Below are 19,825 nucleotides of genomic sequence, written 5' to 3' on the forward strand. Positions count from 1 at the left end.
AATAGGTTTGAGCAGAACTTATTCATTGATTTCTATGAAATATCTTCGTTTAAAACTAATATCACAGGAACTTATTTCAACTTTTTAAACAAATTTAATATTTGAACAAAATTCATGTAGCTGTGATTTTTGTTCCGGAACTTATTTCACATTTGGTCAAAAAATTAGTTCCGGAACAAATTTTACAGTGCTGGAACATATTTTCTGTGATATAAATTCCGGTGGAACATATTTCCTATGAAATTTGTTCCGGCGGAACAAATGTCACGCCGGAACAATTTTTTTGTTAAATATACCGATAAAAACAATATAAAAACATGTGATTGCAAAAGCCTATCATTTAAGCATTTAAGACGGGACAAAAATAGATTTTTACCAATATGAGATTTTAAATTGTATTTGTTTAAAAATTTGCCCTATACCGAATAAATATCTTACAGAAAAGTCGACATCGTGCGTACTACACAGTAGGCGGGTCGATTTTATAACATGTGACTGTGACGATTTCACCGGAAACGAAATCAGTGGGCTGTGTAAAACCGGGAGGCAATACACAAATCCTAAAACGAAAGTACAAATGCTACTTTCGTGCTATTTCCACCGCAGTCGTAATGGGTAATTGAAAGTAATATATTTACATATTCAGTTGATCATTGTAAGTATTATTTCATTTATACCAGGTAATGTACGATTATATTTTTACCTGTACCGACATGCATTTATGATAGATCAAGATGGGCTCATAGTTTGCAAACTTTACTTTATGATGGTCCCAGGCTGTACTAGTCCAAATAGTTATGACATCTTGAAAGGATTATTTTTAATAGTTTGTGCTTGCCTGTGTTGAAGCAAAAGAAATCAAAAATAGCTTTCAAAGACATCATAAATTAATTATTTGGACTGAGGCTGTTCATGATGGGATTTAATATTGTAACTATTTTTAGAAACTGGGATTTTGCAGGTTTTTTCTGCGTAACAACTAACGTATAAAACTTGTGAAATGACATTGAAAGAAAATTAAAGACTTGGTGGGTGTATAGTGGATAAGGTTAGTATAATGCAAACTGTCATGATAGAAAAGTTTGAAGATTTAGAGGTCCAGATACCATTTCTATTTCAATGAAAATGATTGTGGTCTTGATGTGGTATTGTCATGCTCTCATTTCATTAAAAATGTGTTTGTTAATCTGTAAAATCATATTTGAGCTTAATTTTATAGCTCTGACATGATCAAGGGCTTCTTAAAGTACTAATTTGTTTATTAATTAATTTCACTCCCTAGGCTAGTTGCAAATATGTTATTACAATTAGACATTCAACATGGACAAAATAACTGACTGTTTAACTGTTTATTCAAAATACAGATTACACTCACACAGATTTCCTGCATAGCAAGAGCGACAAATACATATCTATTTTCTCATAACAATAAAGCAAACTTAAGCATAATACAGCTTACTGCCTATAGATTAACATAATTTTCATTTATAGAAACCTGTTTTTATAGATAATTATATGTACTTGTACTGCTGACCAGTATACATCCACCTCACCCCTGAATTTGTTTGTCATATTGGAGTCTTTATGAAACAGTCATTAGAACTGAGGGTGGTAGACCCATGTCAGACAATTCATGATACCTATGTAACTGTAGTAAATTTAATATTACATTGTGTGTCAAAGTTAGTTGTTTATTCTTGTAATCTTATATAAATGTTAGTATTTTGTTTGTTTTTACTTGACCCTTATGGGTGTAATTTTGCAATGATGTAAACCCATTCATAATGAATGTAAATTAGCAAAATCAACTTTATGAGAGCAAAAGTTGGTAAGCAAAATTTAGTAAAATAATTTCTTGTTTCTATTGATTTTCTGGTTATTAGGTCAAAGGTCAAGGTCATTGTGCCTATAGATATAGTGAAATTTTGGAACAAGTTTTTTCACAGCCAATATACATTTGTATTATGAGCTATAAATCAGATTTTACTAATCTCTGGTGTTCGATATGTCTTTTTATTAATAAAAAGTAGGCATTCAATTTTGAAGTCACCTTGTTAAAAATCACTGTCAATTAAATAATTTAATAGAGTTAAATAAACTATTATCATCATAGATAACAGGATTAAAATTGTGTGCACCAGACATGCGTTTTGTCTACAAAAGACTCATCAGTGATGCCCTTATCAAAAAAGTAAAACAGGCCAAATAAAATAAGAAGTTGAAGAGCATTAAACACCCAAAATTTTTGACAAATTTCAGTCAATTACAAAAAAATTGACAAATTTCAGTCAACTACAAAAAAAATATCATTACGGACACAAAAAGTCTTTCTTCTACAAATGTATAAAATCGCACCTCCTCTCTGATTTTTATGCCCATCATTCTCTTTGATGGTAGGAGGCATTATGAAGGTATGGATGGGGTTTACAGAATAGAGAATAACAGGTCAATACTGCTGAAAAATGGGCCAAAAATAAAGAATAGAGAAAAATAGCCAAAATTAAAGAATAGAGAATAATGGGGTGATAAAAAATAAAGAATAGAGAAAAATTGGCAAAATTTTAAAGAACAGAAAAATAGCCGAAAACATTAAAGAATACAGAATTGAGGATCCCCCATCCAGCCTCCCTATATTATGTTTTCCAATTTGTGCATCAGTCCCTCTGTAAGTCTGTCAGTTAGAAAACTACAGCATAGTTGTTTACTTCAACTTCATATTATAAAAACATTGTAATTGTTTTGAAGCCTGTATATCATGTATACAGCAAGATACAGTCATTAGATAATCTTTATCAGACATATCATGTTTATCATTTCAGGTAGCTCAAAACCTAGCTTTCAATTCATAGAAAATGGCCATGGAAGATGTAAGTGTTTCATTTAAGTTTGTAGAATTCTGGGTCAGATTTAAGGAAGCTAAATGATTCCTTATTAATATGCAATGTAGTTGACTCTTGGTAAAAGATACTAGTAGATCAGAATTTCACTTTTAAATTACTTGTTTTGCACTACAGATTTTGTCTACTGGGTATTTTGATTTGACCACTTCATATTTTGAGTCAGTAAATATGTGAACTTAGTGGTGTACCTGTCAATAACTATAGGAACAGACTTTTATTTGATTTCAGGAATTTGTTGGAATGTGATTTCTTCAATTCTTAACAAAATATTGAAGGTATTTTTCTGAAAATTTTCTTTTTGTCAAAATTTTCCATTCTGGAGCATACACAGAGCCTAGAAATTTTTAGTGTGTACTTTTACATTAGAGATGTATAAATTATGATGTCAAACTGTTAAGGTGCCAAATTCTCAAAGACAGGAATAATTTCTATGATATTTTCAATTTATGAGATTGTTACATTAATAAATTGAAATCCTTGACTAAAGTTGAATGGTTTCTTTGGGCCTTTGAACCTCTAGCTTTTAAAGAAATTGCCAAAATTTTCACAATAGCCTCATTTTGATGGTGATGAATTGGTGTTTAATGTCCAATGGCAAATATAACATGCATATCAGGACAAGAATATTTTAATGTGAGATGAATATGAACCTTGCTTAATTTGTACCAGATAGACACAAAGAGCATGAAGAACTGGAATTTAAATGTGTTAGTCCGCAGTCAGACATTGTCACACTACTGGGACACATTATTCTGACTCCAAGCCAATATGTCTTTGCTGTTGATGTTTACTCATAAATGCTGTGTGCACAGCAAAGAAGCCTCAAATATGCAACTTTCAGTGGCGGATCCAGAAATTTTCATAAGGGGGGGGCCCACTGACTGCCTAAGAGGGGGCCTGCTCCAGTCATGCTTCAGTGACTCCCTATATAATCAACCAAATTTTTCCCACAAAAGGGGGGGCCCGGGCCCCCTGAAAATCCCTCTAAATCCGCCTCTGATTTTCAAGACTTCATCCTTTGTAAAATTGTAAAAAATGTCTTCAAGTATCAATTCATGATGCTGAATAATATTTTGAGTTTTATACTTGTCATCTGTAAATTAATGGAGTGAATAGCACTCTATCAGTTGACATGGTTAAAAAAACTAAAAATGGGCAGGCTGAAAAGCAATCTGATTGTTTATTTTAATTTTGAACAAATTCTGACAATTATTTAATTGTATAGTTTACTTTTAATTGGTGCCTGTATCAGTTGAGTACCTCCATGTTAGATGTCTTATTTCTTCTTTTTTTATATATATATATAGTTGGGTTGATGTATCACTGACCTTCATCCAACCTTTCTGAAAAAATCTTGTAAAAATTATAAATCTAAAGCTTTCCACTATGTGAAAGATAAACTACAGTTTTTATGTCTGAAAATATGTTTTTGCTTTTTGTTGAGGTCTGTTTTTCATGAGAAGTAAGAAGAATATATTTCTGTAACTTTCTGTGAATGCTTTGTTTCAATAGTCAATAGGGAGTGATCACATATTTATTTTCCTATTTTTCAGATAAAACATGACAAACTGGTAGTTGCTGCCATAGATTTTGGGACAACCTATTCTGGGTTTGCCTATTGTACCAGACATGACTATGAGGACTATCTCAAAAATAAAAAGGATCATCCCAAAATTCAGTGTCCGACATGGAAGGCTGGTGGATGGATGAACTACAAAGCCCCAACATGTGTTTTGTTTAAACCAAATCGGTCATTTCACAGCTTTGGATATGATGCTCAATCCTATTATCAAGAAAATCCAGACAAAGTTGATTTTACTCATTGGTATTATTTTGAACACTTTAAGATGATGTTGTACAAAGAGAAGGTTGGTACAAACATGTAAAATCACAAATTTGATTGGTAGAATTAAGTAGTAAATTTGTAGTTTGGGTTTAATTTAATTTTTAATTTCAAATTCTTTATTACCTTAATCTTCACAGATCATCGCTGTCAATATAAAATTTCAAAGTAAAAAAAAGTAATTTAGGAAACAGTTGTTGTTCTATTTATCTCAAAGTTCTTATGTTTGCCTCTTCCTTTAATTAGGTTAGGCTGAATGATTGTTCGTTGCATATTGTGCAGTGGCAAATATTTCATGCATATTCAGGATGATACAAGCTAAGAATGACCTTTATATTCAAGCACAAAACATCCCTCTTTTAGCTACTGCTAGAGTAAAAAAACACTACTATCCAAATTAGGAGATCTAGATGTGGTATGATTGCCCCCTGAGTTAAAATGAAGTGGAAGTAAGCAATTATAGGCCACTGTACCACTTCAACAATGAGAAACACCCATACTGTATAGTCAGCCTTAAAAGGCCCTGGCATGAAACTTAAACCCCTGGCTTATGTTGTCCTTCATCAAAGATGACTGCACAAACAAATATATAAAATTATGTTTACAAACAAAAGTAGATGTTGTATGATTGTCATTGAGACAACTATCAACCAGAGACTAGGGATCATGGATTTAAGGCCAAAAAAAAATATATGTCTGTATCAGGTTACATCATTAAAAAATAAGGTAGGTAGGGTGGTATATCTATTTTATTTTATTTATCAAACCCCTGCCGCTTTAAAAAAAAAAGTGGGGGTTTACTGTTTAACCTCTGTCTGTCCATCCATCCGACAGTCCGTCCGTCCTATGAATATTTTTTGTTGCATCTTTCTCAGGAACTACATAACAAGGATATCTGAAATTTGGTTTCAGGGTTTATATGAGTCAGATATACCATGTGATGCATTTTCAGATTCATCACTCAACAACTTCCTGTTTACCGAACACTTACTTCATTTTACACATGACATCCAACTTGGAAATTTTCATCACATTTTTCTTAGGAACTACATTACAAGGATTTCTGAAACTTGGTTTCAGGGTTTATATAAGTCAGTTATACCGTGTGATGCGTTTTCAGATTTATCACTCAACAACTTTCTGTTTACAATCAAGCGTTTGAGCGGGGTATAATCAGTGAGCAGTAGCTCGCAGTTTCTCTTGTTTTTTTATGCCCCCGCCATAGTGGAGGGGGCATTAAGTTTTACCCTTGTCGGTCTGTACGTATGTACGTACGTACGAACAAACGTACGTACGTACCAAAATTGGTTTCCGTTCTCTAACTTTAGTTTGCCTCAACCAAATGTTATGAAACTTATACACAATGCTTATTACAACAAAAACAGGTCAAGTTTGAATTTTGGTGGCATCACTTTTACCGTTCTAGAGTTATGCCCCTTTACAAATGGAAAAATTGCAGAATTTTTCGTTTCCGTTCTCTAATTTTAGCTTGCCTCAACCAAATGTTATGAAACTTATACACAATGCTTATTACCACAAAACACAGATCAATTTTGAATTTTGGTGGCATCACTTTTACCGTTCTAGAGTTATGCCCCTTTACAAATGGAAAAATTGCTGAATTTTTCGTTTCCGTTCTCTAACTTTAGTTTGCCTCAACCAAATGTTATGAAACTTATACACAATGCTTATTACCACAAAACACAGATCAAGTTTGAATTTTGGTGGCGTCACTTTAACCGTTCTAGAGTTATGTCTCTTTATAAATGGAAAAATTGCAAAAATTTTATTTTCTTCTAAATATCAAGTAATTTTTATTAAAATTGGAGTTATCTTCCTTTGTCCATGATTATAATTGAATCAACTACATTAAATGCTTTATACAATGCAATGTTTAATTTTGACCTCCACTGATAAAACACAGATCAAGTTGAATTTGGGTAGTGTCACTTTACCATTATTGAGTTATGCCTCTTTATAACTCGAAAGATTGCAAAATTTTTATTTTCCATTCTGTAACTTAAGTTTGCATCAACCAAACATTATGAAACCTATACACAATACTCATTACCACAAAACTAAGATCAAGTACAAATTTTTTGTTTCCATTTTCTAACTTTTAGTGCCTCAACCAAATGATATGAAACTTATAAACAATGCTTATTACTACATAATACAGATTAAGTACGAAATTTGGTGGCAACACTTTTACCATTATTGAGTTGTGTCCCTTTATAAACATAAAAGTGGCTGAATTTTTCATTTCCATTCTCTAACTTTGGTTTGTCTCAACCAAATGTTATAAAACTTATACACAACCGTTCTAGAGTTATGGGTGTTTACAAATAGAAAAATTGCTGAATTTTAAGTTTCTGTTCTCTACTTAAGTTAGCCTCAACCAAATGTTATGAGACCTACATGCACACAATGCTTATTACCACAAAACTCAGATCAAGTTCAAATTTGGGTAGCGTCACTTTTACTGTTCTTCAGTTATGTCCCTTTATAACTATATGATATGCAAGCGGGGGCATCATCTGTGTCCACATGTGGACACTATCCACATTTATTTCTTTTTATTTTTTGGTGACATGATTTTGAGTCGTGCGGTCGGTCTTTCCATGGTCCATGATGTACATGAACCAAGTTAACCCATATTTTAAATGATTGGATTATTTCCCTTGGAAAAAAGGTACTGCCTTCAACTGCTATGATTTTGTTTATATATATTTTTTTCAACTGATGGCAAAATGTTGAAGAGTATTAAATCAATTCTTTTACTACTATTCATGTTCCAGAGCATCTATATGTGTATTTTTTAATGTTTGTTACATCAGCAATATGAATAAACACATCATAGATAAAATTTGAGAAAAAATTATTTGTTTTAGGACGAATTAACCAAAGATACATGGCTAAAGGAATCAATTGATGTGAACGATGGTAAAGACAAGAAGATGAAAGCAGTTGATGTGTTTGCAGCTGTTATTGGTTATTTCCAGGGATTAATTATGAATGAATTACTAAAGGGTCATGGAGCCAAGGCTTTCTCAAATGATGACATTCACTGGGTGCTTACTGTCCCAGCTATCTGGGATTTGAAGGCAAAACAATTCATGCGAGATGCTGCTGAAAAGGTATGTTGATCAACCTTCTTTTCTCTTTTTTTTTACATATTTTCCCAATCTTAGCTTAACAAAAATAATAGGAAGTGTTGTGGGGGACATGGAAATACTGAGATGAGGTTGATATCAGTCCTTAGACTGCAAAAGTTTGAAAATCCGTGCTGATCAGCTATTTTTAAAAGATTCTTGCCAGATTTTTATGAAACTTCTATCAAACAAAATGAGGTGAAACCAAGGTTGACATTGTCTTTTCGAGGGGTATCAATCTGCTCTATCTCATTCTCAGACATGTGTAATATAATTTATTATACTGAATGTTCTGTTTTTACTGTCTATTAAATTTCAATTTCAAAGTAATAAACTATGATGTCTTAGTTGTACATACTATTATAACAATCATCCATGTTTATCAAAGCGCACACTTGATGAAGTGTTTCCATGAAGGGTGCATGATAGAGTATTTGCCATGGGATACAGTAAATTGTCTCCCTCATATTAACCAATCAAAATCTGGCAAATATAATAAATAATAAATGTTTATAACAGTAAGAATTCAGAGGTATTCCAAAAATCAGCACTGATGAAATAGCAGGAGTTATGTCCCTTTAAAATGTTAATTCTGTGAAAAAATTTCATTGTTAGCACTCTAAAGCCTACATATCTTGGAAGATGAGTACTATGAAATTTATATTAACAGTTAACTTCATTAACAGCTTGTACAGTATGAAAATCAGTCTCAAAAATTATTTTAGAGTAGGTATGCCCCTTTAAAATATATAATTTATGTTGACTATTGCAATTTAATCACTCATAGACCTATATTTCTTGTCAAAATTGTATGCAGAAAATTATCATAGTTTATATCAGCATGGTCTTGAATGTGTTTAAAATAAGCTGCCGTTACAGTAATGGCCCTTGAAATTAATACTTATATGAGAAAATTCAATAGTCTTTTATTATTTCTTTATTCACTTTTCTAGATTAGATTAATTGATAGCTTGACATATTTAATACATATTTATCCGTTATTGAGGACTAGTTTGTACATCAAGTACATGGTGTGTTGACCATGACTTAAAATTTGTGACTATGTTACACAGGCCAGATAAGTCTCTGTTAACAGTTTATTATGTTTTGGGGTAAATATCTCATTTACATATTCTCCACATTTTATATTGTTATTTTCACTGTAGGTAAACATTTCGAATGATCAGCTGACCTTGGCACTGGAACCTGAAGCTGCATCTATACATTGCAGACGACAGCCGGTTGGCATACAAACACAGACAGATGGCAAAAAAGCCATTGCCGGTATGCAGAAAGGCGACAAATATGTAGTCTTTGATCAAGGAGGTTAGTATTAGAATATTGATTAATGTATGCAAGAACTGTAAATTCAGAATTATTACAATGTTTATCAATGGGAAAAATGCAACAGTATCAAGTTCGCAATAATAAAAACTTGCATTCATAATAATTTCAGTAGGGATTTTCCCCCATAGAATTTTTGCAACCAAATTTTGTAACCCTGTAATTAGATTGGACAGTTTTGCAAGTGGTCACAGATTTCAATAATGAATGCACATGTTTAAAAATGTTACTGTGGATTCATCTATTTTCGTGGGTACCAATTTTCGTGAATAAAGGAAAACTTGTATGTTTGTGGATATTTAATTTCGTGGTTTTGCCGAGGTCTGCAAACAAGCCTATAGAAAATTTGTCATTCGTTGAACATTTAATTTCGTGGTTTACCTGTACCCACGAAATCCACGAAAATTGGTATCGAACGAATAATAATGAATCCACAGTAATTAAGTTGTGATCATTAAAAATTATATGCAAATTAGGGTTTTTACCAGAATTTTGCAGTTCACTAATCAGGTTATAATTTTGATTTAATGAGGTTGCGGTCCCACCAAGTTGAGATTTTTTTCACATGTTTAGTATGTTGAGGAACTTTTGAAAAAAATTCTTATTAATTAGGATATAGAGTGGGTGGCGCATATTCGCCTTGGACACATTTTCGCCGTTTTGCTATTTTTTCTGTAAAATTTGTGTGCCTTTACCCAATACTTGCCTAAATAGATGGTAAAGGCTGTTTGTAATGTTACAACTGTTGATATTCCTCTTTACCCCATTTCCAAGGTTATTCGCACATATTGAGAAATACGCAAGTGTTTTTAAATGATTTTGGCAATTATGTAAGATTTATATGGCAATCATGCGCAGTCTTAAAGTAAATATTTGTGAGAAAAATCGTATAGGAATGATCTCTCAAGCTAATTCATGTAATTGCAAACATTCGGTTTTATAGTATACCAGGATAATGAGGATTGTCATATCATACATTGCGGCGAAAATGTGTCCCCCATGGTACACGAACAACTTGATTTCCTCTTGAGTTTGCGTTCGTTTTTAGAACAATTAACCAATGTTTTGAAAATAATTTATCAAACATTTTTTCCATATTATATAGTTAAATTTCTGAAACCTTCATAAAAAGTTCCAAATATTTGAATGTAGGTCGGATGTAAGTGGAAATGAACGAATTATGCGGCCAATATGGGTCTCTCACTCTATGACCATGGTTAACTAAAAATGAAAATGTGATACTTAAATATCAGGAATAGCATCCATCAAAACATATTCCTATTTTTCAGTTACTTTTTATTTCTTTTCAGGCGGAACTACAGACATTACTGTTCATGAAGTAACAGGACCAAATTCTGTTAAAGAGATTCACCAAGCATGCGGAGGACATTGGGGTGGGATCACAGTCAACGGAGAGTTTTATAAATTCTTAGTTCGATTGTTAGGTGGAGATGTGATAAACGCTGTTAAAGAGAATCACCCAGTAGAATATTATGAACTTATGCATAATTTTGAGCATGCCAAAACCAATTTTAAGGAAGACACTAACAAAGTCACTGTGAGACTTCCGCTTGTTTGGCTCACCAAATATGAAGAAATTACGGAGGATACATTAAAAGATGTTATACCCCAAACAAACTTCAACAAAAAGATCAAAATTGTATCAGACAAACTCAGGATTGATCACTCCCTCTTCCGTACTTTCTTTGATTATTCAATTGTGAATGTTACTGATGAACTTGAAAGACTTTTCCGTAAAGAAGAACTTTCCTATGTGCAGACATTATTGGCAGTTGGAGGATTTTCCGAATCTTCTGTTTTAATAGATGCTATTAAAGAAAAACTTGGACCGGAAATAGATGTTATTGTTCCAAGAGACCCTGGACTAGCTGTTCTGAAAGGAGCCGTATTGTATGGATTTGAACCAGAAATAATTACCTCACGTGTTTCTAGATATACATATGGTGTAGCAATGCAAAGGAACTATATAGATGGCGTTGATGATGCATCAAAGCGTCCTAGCCATGGCAGACTTATAGATGATATTTTTGATATTCATGTGACCAAAGGACAAGTGGTAGAAATCGGGCATTTTGAACCAGAGCATACCTACTACCCTGTTGTAGACGAACAAAAATGTGTTCATTTTGAATTCTTTGCAACTGAGGTAATTGACCCAAAATACACTACCGAATCTGAGTGTAAAATGATAGGGGTATTAAGTGTTGACCTTGCAAAAAAGCTTTCTAAAGACGGAGGACTTTCATTGAGAATTAATGCTAGTGGCACTGAAATTGTAGCAGTTGCAAACGAAAAAGCCACCAAAAATGAATACAGAGCTTATTTTAGTTTATTTTGATACTGGTAAAGTTGTTTGCTTTTTTTTTATAATTCATTGGTCAGTATTGCATGTGTTAATTTTTAACCATGTACATTTTCTTCTTCCTGTTATATTTTTTTGAAGGTTACTATAAGGGGGTATGACCAATTTTGCTTAAATTTATTTCAATCAAGGACTAAAATTAGAGTTTCTGAAACCTACTAAAATGTGTATATGAATAAGGGTAGATAATATTCCAATCTTTTTTATAATTTTACATAAGTCTGTTAAATCGAAATGCAATAATTGTTATACCTCTCAGTCATTGCTGTTGAAGATACTTTTGATACAATATCACTAATTTTACATGTTATTGTAGATGATTTGCATTTAAAGACATTTTTTCCATAATGAATTACTTTTTTCTACCATGCTTTTTTGCCTTTTATCTTTTTCCCATATGAAGAGATATTTTTTGTATCACACTGATTATAGTGTGATATAGAAAATGTGTTAATTTGGTTTGCCTATCCTGCAATGCGACATTTCATTTCAATCATGAATTAAAAGGTCACAATGAACTACTTTTCCTCCATGGCAACAGATATTTAAGATTTCTTCACTGGTAAATATTATTTTTGTCAAATTTGATTCCATTCGGGAACATACTAAAACATCTGATTTAATATAAGTCTGGTTCCTGACATTATATTATCAATACTGAATGCAGACTTCAATTTGACATGATGCTTGCTAGATCGAAAAAAAAATCTTTTTACAATAAGAGAAATTCGTTTAACAACTAATGAGAATTGGATATTGCTTGATATCAACTATTGTTATTTTATTTCTAATATTAATAATGACAAACTTGCCATAAAGACTTAATTATTGTTGTATTGAAAATAATAACTCAAGTTTATATCAAGTGATATCCAATACTCACTAATTATGAAACATAGAGGTATCTGAAATATTTAGATTTGTTAAAAATGTCCATGTAATGTTTTTAAATAATTCCTTAAATATGCCAATCTTCCAAATTGCTGAAGCCATCTTTAGGCATTTATATTTTGGTAACATTTTTATATCGTATAATGCTATGGTGTCGTCATCGTCTGCGGCGGCGTCGTCCGAAGACACATTTGGTTTCAAACTTTACCAGAAGGTTCAATACCACAAAAGGAAGGTTGGGATTGATTTTAGGGGTTATGGTACCAACAGTTTAGGAATTTAGGGGCCAAAAACAAGCATTTTTGTAGTTTCCGGACAATAATTTGTGTGTTAGTGTATAGATCTCTCAGAAATTATACCACAAGGTTCCATATCACAAAAGGAAGGCTGGGATTGAGTTTGGGGGTAGTTACCCCAACGGCTCTGGAATAAGGGGCAAAAAGGGGCCAAAAACAAGCATTTTTCTATTTTCCAGACAGTAACTTGTGTTTAAGTGTATGGATGGATCTCTCTAAAATTGTACTACAAGGTTTCATACCACAAAGGGAAGGCTGGGATTAATTTGGGGTTAATTACTCCAAACGGGAGGGGGTTCAAAAATGTTGGGGGGATTTTTTTTTTTCAATTTTTTTGGGGGTTCATATTTTTATTCTTCAAAATTTTAGAAATTTCAAATGATTGCACATTATTGCGCAATAGCAAGAAATCTTCAATTGCACAGTATTGAGCAATAGCAAGAAATCTTCAATTGCACAGTATTGCGCATAAGCACAGTATTGCGCAATAGTAAGAAATCTTCAATTGCACAGTAATGCGCAATAGCACAGTACTGCACAATAGCACACTAATGAGCAATAGCAAGAAATCTTTAATTGCTATGTATTGGGTAATAGCAAGAAATCTTCAATTGCACAGTATTGCACAATAGCAAGAAATCTTCAATTGTGCAATAGCAAGAAATCTCCAATTGCACAGTATTGCACAATAGCAAGAAATGTTCAATTGCACAATATTGCGCAATAGCATAGTATTGCGCAACAACAAATTATTGCGCAATAGCACAGTATTGCTCAATAGCACAGTATTGCACAATAGCAAGAAATCTTCAATTGCACAGTATTGCACAATAGCAAGAAATCTTAAATTGCACAGTATTGCGCAATAGCAAGAAATCTTCAATTGAAAATAAATACAGATCTTTTAACCAATTTCAATGGGATTGATTTAAAGTCTATAATTTTTGGGGGTTCTAACCTTGTATTACTTTTTTTTGGATATTGGGCCCATTTTAAAATTGGTCTACATTGAGGCCAAAAGGGTCCAAAATTAAACTTTGTTTGATTTCATCAAAAATTGAATTATTGCAGCTGTATGATATGCTGAATCTTATTGTGCATTTAGCATTTTTATTTTGGGCCCTGTTTTCAAAATATTCCATACATGTATTTAAGTTTGAAGGGTCTAAAATTAAACTTTGTTTGATTTCAACTAAAATTAAATTTTTGGTGTTTTTTTATATGCTGAATCTAACCATGTTGTTAGATTTTGGATATCAGACCATTCTAGGTAAATTAAATGTCCCATTTCAAATTTTTAAGATCTTTGACCACATTTATTTTGTGTCAGAAACCTATATTATGTCAAAATTTTGATCACAATCCAAATTCAGACAGTATCAAGCTTGAATATTGTGTCCAAACTTGCCCCAAATGTTCAGGGTAAGACCTCTGCGGTCCTATCTGGCTGCGCTCAGCGAAGTATTTTATTATAAATGTGTCATTGTTAGAACCTCAGAGTAAACAGATATTTGATTTATTGGGATTTTATATGCTAATATTTTATTGTTATGACCATTTCTTTACTGAAAAGTGCCAATAATTTTTCATTGTAACAATAAATATTTTGATATGTTATTCAAACCATGAGAAAATATTGTTTGCAATAAATTCTTGTTTACTATTTTAAAGATTTATTTGCATTATATTTAATAAAAATCCCAGCTATTTCCATGTTTATGTTGTCATAAATGTTTTGATATATTTTGATTATGGATATATCATAATTTGACTTTTTAATTTTTCGATATACTAAGGATTTGCTACCATGGCTACCCTTAGGAATAGATAACCTTAGCTGTATTTGGCAAAACCTTTCGGAATTTTGGGTCCTGAATGCTCTTCAACATGTACTTTATTTGGCCTTTTTAACTTTTTTGATGCAAGCATCACTGATGAGTCTTTTGGAGACGAAAAGTGCCTCTGGAGTACAAAATTTTAATCCTTGTATCTATGATGAGTTTATTGACTACTTGTCTTTTGTTACCATTCTTGACTTCTTTAGATAAGATTTGTTATGTTGTTTAAAATGGCCAATGTATTTATTTGAATAAATTAAGGGATCTATCTTTTTGGCAAAAACTTACTGTGTTTACACCATGAACATTATTTTGAGTACAGACTTTTGTAAATGAAACATTTCAAGGTCTTGCAGCACCTAGATATATTAATTAATAATAATATATAAAAGTTTAATACATTTTGTATTTGTAGATTATTTGAAAGTCACATCAACAATTACATAAGAACGAGCTGAATGTGTGTACATTCTGTAGCCTGCAGTCAATATATACATTTAAGTTGTCTGTTAATACTCATTGTCCTTAATCATTAAAAGTTGTGATTTGGGGACACTTCCCTCTAGGGAAAATAACCTCAGATGGGTTGATCATTCTGGAAATCTACCAGCTATAGATGTGTTGTAGTTACTTATAAAAAAAAATTTGGCTGCTGTTGTGTTTTGCTGAAATCCTGAAGGATCTATGAGCAACTTTTGTGTACATATCCTTCATTTAAGATGGTATATGGATCTTCCACCATCCTTGTTGTAAAAAAGCAGGACACAATAAGTCTAGATTTTCGATGCAGGAACGGATTTAATTATAAGAATTTTCTTTTGAATGAACAAATCTATGTGATTTTAAGTTATTATAAATCATGTTTCTTAATTGAAATCCTAATGTATACGATGTCTGCTATGAAATGTGCCTTCGTGTACTTGATGTACTGTGCACGTGACTTCCATCATTATGGAACAATATAATGCAAGAACAAAATAACATAAGTAAATGTAAAGAATAGAAAATGATACAATACATACACATATACAATAAAACAAACAAGTAGTAAATATACATAAGATTATCATTCATAGTGATCATCTTTATGAACAATTCATTTCGTTGCGGCTTGACGAAGACATTTAAAACATTTAATTTTAAATAAACATAAAGATGTAATTTTATTCCACTTTTAAAAAGAAAGAAGAAGGAAAAGATTATAAATTTATGCTGAGGTTTATTAAATTAATATGTAATACATGGGACTGTAATTTCTGTAAACAACCTAATAAAAATGTGCCCAATGTTATCAAGTGCTTTATCTGTTGATAAAATGTAATCTCCTTCAACACATAAAGTGGGCATCTCTAGTACAAAGTAGAAAAGAAGCAAGATTAACCATGATCTACAACATATAGGGGAAAAAATCAGTGTCCTGTTGGATCCAACTTGGTGCCCCTCTGCTTGCCGTCTTGTCCTTTATTTTTATACGACCACACAAAATTTTTTGGTATCGTATAATGATATGATGTCGTCGTTGTCTGCGTCTGCGTCCAAAGACACATTGGTTTCCGGACAATAACTTTAGTTTAAGTGAATGGATCTCTATTTAATTTTTAAAGAAGGTTCAATACCACAAATGGAAGGTCAGAATTGATTTGGGGGATGATGGTCCCAACCGTTTAGGAATTAGGGGCCCAAAACAAGCATTTTTCTAGTTTCAGGATAATTACTTGTGAATAAGTATTTCGATTGCTCTGAAATTGTACCACAATGTTTAATACCACAAGTAGAAGGTTGGGATTTATTTTAGGGGTTCTGGGGGCCAACAGTTTAGGAATTAAGGGTTAAAAAGGGGCCAAAAACAAGCATTTTTCTAGTTTCCAGACAATAAGTTGTGTGTAAGTGTATGGATCTCTCTGAAATTGTACTACAAGGTTCCATATAACAAAGGGAAGGATGGGATTGAGTTTGGGGTTAATTGCCCCAAATATGTAGGAATTAGGGTCCAAAAAAGGGCCAAAAACAAGCATTTTTCTAGTTTCCAGACAATAACTTGTGTGTAAGTGTATGGATCTCTCTGAAATTGCACTACAAGGTTCCATACTACAAAGGAAATGCTGGGATTGAGTTTTGGGGTTATTGCTCCAAGGGGGGTTTTAAAAAGTTGGGGGGGGGGGGGGGGTGATTTTTTCCCAATTTTTTTAAGGGAAAAGTTTCAAGAAGAAATCTTCAATTGCACAGTATTGCGCAATGGATTTATAAGATCTTTGACCACATTTATTTTGTGTCAGAAACCTATATTATGTCAAAAATTTGATCACAATCCAAATCCAGACAGTATCAAGCTTGAATATTGTGTCCAAATTTGCCCCAAATGTTCAGGGTTCGACCTCTGCGGTCGTATCAGGCTGCACTCAGCGAAGCATTTTATTATGAGGCTGACTTCATTCAGAAGTTTCCCAAGAAAAAATTAAAAATAACTTTTCGCTTTATATATTAAGATGATGACCATTGTCCTTTCACAGAAAAATTCTAAATTGAATGACTACGTTGACTGCATCTATCCCAATGAACTTAAAATACAGCATGCCACAGTTAAGTCGGTTTCTTTTCTTGACATAAAGTGTGAACTTTCCAATTTCGGTTTAGATACATTCACGCAGCTCCAGAATTCATCCCCGGTTTTTGGTTGAATTCGTTGTGCTCTGTCTTTATTGTTCCGGCTGTGTCATACTTTGTTATTATTGTTTGTCCTTTCAGCGGTTTTATTTTTGGACATGATATTGTTTTTATATTGTACATGATTTTTAAATACCACCTTGGTTATCTCTTTTTTTACAGGAGATGCTGAAATGAACACATTAAAATACATTTTTAATACAAACTGGAAATCAAAATTGCAATATTTTATAACGTGAACTGCTGTATGAGATATTCGAATAATAAAAATCATAAAATGGTACAGTTTACATTCCATCTGCTGAAGGAAACGGTTTTCGACACTTCTTAAAGTTGGTTTTACTCTACTATTCTGAATTATTTTTAGCTCACCGTTCCGAAGAGGAACGGTGAGCTTTAGCCATCACTTGGCGTCCGTCGTCGTCGTCCGTCTGGTGTAAACTATTTCAAACATCTCCTCTGAAACCACTGAACCAATTCCAACCAAACTTACCTGAATGATCCTTAGGGTATCTAGAATAAATTTTGTGTTTTATTTTCTGTTTCGTCAAAAAACATGGCCGCCATGGCTAAAAATAGGACATAGGGGTAAAATGCAGTTTTTGGCTTATATCTAAAAAACCAAAGCAGCTAGAGCAAATTTGACAAGGGATAAAAGTGTTCATAAGGTAAAGTTCTATCAGCCCTGAAATTTTAAGATGAATCTAATAACCCATTGTTGGGTTGCTGCCACTAAATTGGTAATTTTAAGGAAATTTTGCAGTTTTTGGTTATTATCTTGGAAAGTATCAATGATAAAGATAAACTGTAAACAGCAAATATGTTCAGCAAAGTAAGATCTACAAATAAGTTTTATATGACCAAAATTGTCAATCGACCCCTTAAAGAGTTATTGCCCTTTAAGGACAATTTTACACAATTTGTTGATCATGTTTTCAAACTTTAAAAAAATCTTCTCCTCTGAAACCACTGAATCAATTCCAACCAAACTTAAGCTGAATGATTTTTAGGGTATCTAGAATAAAGTTTGTGTTTTATTTTCTGTTTCATCAAAAAACATGGCCGCCATGGCTAAAAATAGAACATAGGGATAAAATGCATTTTTTGGCTTATATCTAAAAAACCAAAGGAGTTAGAACAAATCTGACATGGGGTAAACATTAGGTGAACTTCTATCAGCCTTGAAATTTTCAGATGAATATAATAACCCATTGTTGGGTTGCTGCCACTAAATTGGTAATTTTAAGGAAATTTTGCAGTTTTTGGTTATTGTCCTAAATAGTATTAATGATAAATATAATCTGTAAACAGCAAATATGTTCAGCAAAGTAAGATCTATAAATAAGTTTATATGACCAAAATTGTCAATTGACCCCTTAAGGACTATTGCCCTTTGAGGACAATTTTACACAATTTGTTTATCATGTTTTCTAACTTTAAAAAATCTTCTCCTCTGAAACCACTGAACCAATTCCAACCAAACTTAAGATGAATGATCCTTAGGGTATCTAGAATAAAGTTAGCGTTTTATTTTCTGTTTCGTCAAAAAACATGGCCACCATGGCTAAAAATAGAACATAGGGGTAAAATGCAGTCTTTGGCTTATATCTAAAAACCAAAGGAGATAGAACAAATCTGACATGGGGTAAACATTAGGTGAAGTTCTATCAGCCTTGAAATTTTCAGATGAATCTAATAACCCATTGTTGGGTTGCTGCCACTAAATTGGTAATTTTAAGGAAATTTTGCAGTTTTTGGTTATTGTTCTTAATAGTATTAATGATAAATATAATCTGTAAACAGCAAATATGTTCAGCAAAGTAAGATCTACAAATAAGTTTATATGACCAAAATTTTTAATTGACCCCTTAAGGACTATTGCCCTTTGAGGACAATTTTACACAATTTGTTTATTATGTTTTCTAACTTTAAAAAATCTTCTCCTTTGAAATTGCTGAATCAATTTCAGCCAAACTTGGGCTGAATGAGTTTCAGAGTGTCAAGTATAAATTTTGTATTTTATTTTCTTGTTCGTCAAGAAACATAGCCACTATGGGTAAAATGCATTTCTTTGCTTTTGGGGAAAATATGACAGATACAAAGAACATGTCAATGGAATTTTTAAGCCCCTCATTAATATATATTAAAAAGCAGAACTAATCGTTGATGAAAGATTTAAGCAAAAAATTACAGGCTCTTGAGAGCCTCTTGTTTTGTTTTATTATATAACGGTATAAAAATATTTCAGTGCTTTGTGATGCAGTATTTAGCAGACACTTACTATTCAGAATGACATATATTGAACAAAGTGTATTTTCAACTTTCAGGAAATATATTTAAGAAGAAAAGCTGTCTAAATCTTTACGTCACAAAAAAAAGAAGAAATAAAAATTCAGACCACCTTACAGATAATGTCTTCTACTATCTTCAGATATGATGTGTCGATCTCGTGTTATGTCTCCTGTACAAACACGATGTGTTGACTATGGATATAATTATGAGTATACTCTGGAC

The 19,825-nt window shown here is 32.4% G+C and overlaps 1 protein-coding gene across 2 annotated transcripts; it reads left to right on the forward strand.

The window, feature by feature from the left end:
* The first annotated feature begins 491 nt into the window (after positions 1-491).
* Positions 492-14,518, forward strand: LOC127716613 (heat shock 70 kDa protein 12A-like). Of its 2 annotated transcripts, none has more exons than XM_052222856.1 (6): positions 492-655; positions 2,820-2,867; positions 4,454-4,768; positions 7,635-7,880; positions 9,062-9,221; positions 10,550-14,518. In XM_052222856.1, the coding sequence occupies exons 2-6, from the start codon at positions 2,853-2,855 to the stop codon at positions 11,596-11,598; spliced, it is 1,785 nt and encodes a 594-aa protein (XP_052078816.1). In that variant the 5' UTR covers positions 492-655; positions 2,820-2,852; the 3' UTR covers positions 11,599-14,518. The 2 variants fall into 2 exon arrangements, with proteins under 2 accessions (XP_052078816.1, XP_052078817.1); XM_052222857.1 differs by lacking the exon at positions 492-655 and adding an exon at positions 713-1,048.
* The last annotated feature ends 5,307 nt before the right edge of the window (positions 14,519-19,825 follow it).

Source organism: Mytilus californianus, unplaced genomic scaffold (genome assembly GCF_021869535.1).
Source record: "Mytilus californianus isolate M0D057914Y unplaced genomic scaffold, xbMytCali1.0.p SCAF_9, whole genome shotgun sequence".
In the NCBI taxonomy this organism is placed as follows: Eukaryota; Metazoa; Mollusca; class Bivalvia; order Mytilida; family Mytilidae; genus Mytilus; species Mytilus californianus.

Bases quoted from the DNA above. Each gene is read 5' to 3' on its own strand.
- LOC127716613 (XM_052222856.1), top strand. The intron at 4,769-7,634 runs GTTGGTACAAAC...TATTTGTTTTAG, and splicing joins TGATGTTGTACAAAGAGAAG to GACGAATTAACCAAAGATAC. The intron at 9,222-10,549 runs GTTAGTATTAGA...ATTTCTTTTCAG, and splicing joins TGTAGTCTTTGATCAAGGAG to GCGGAACTACAGACATTACT.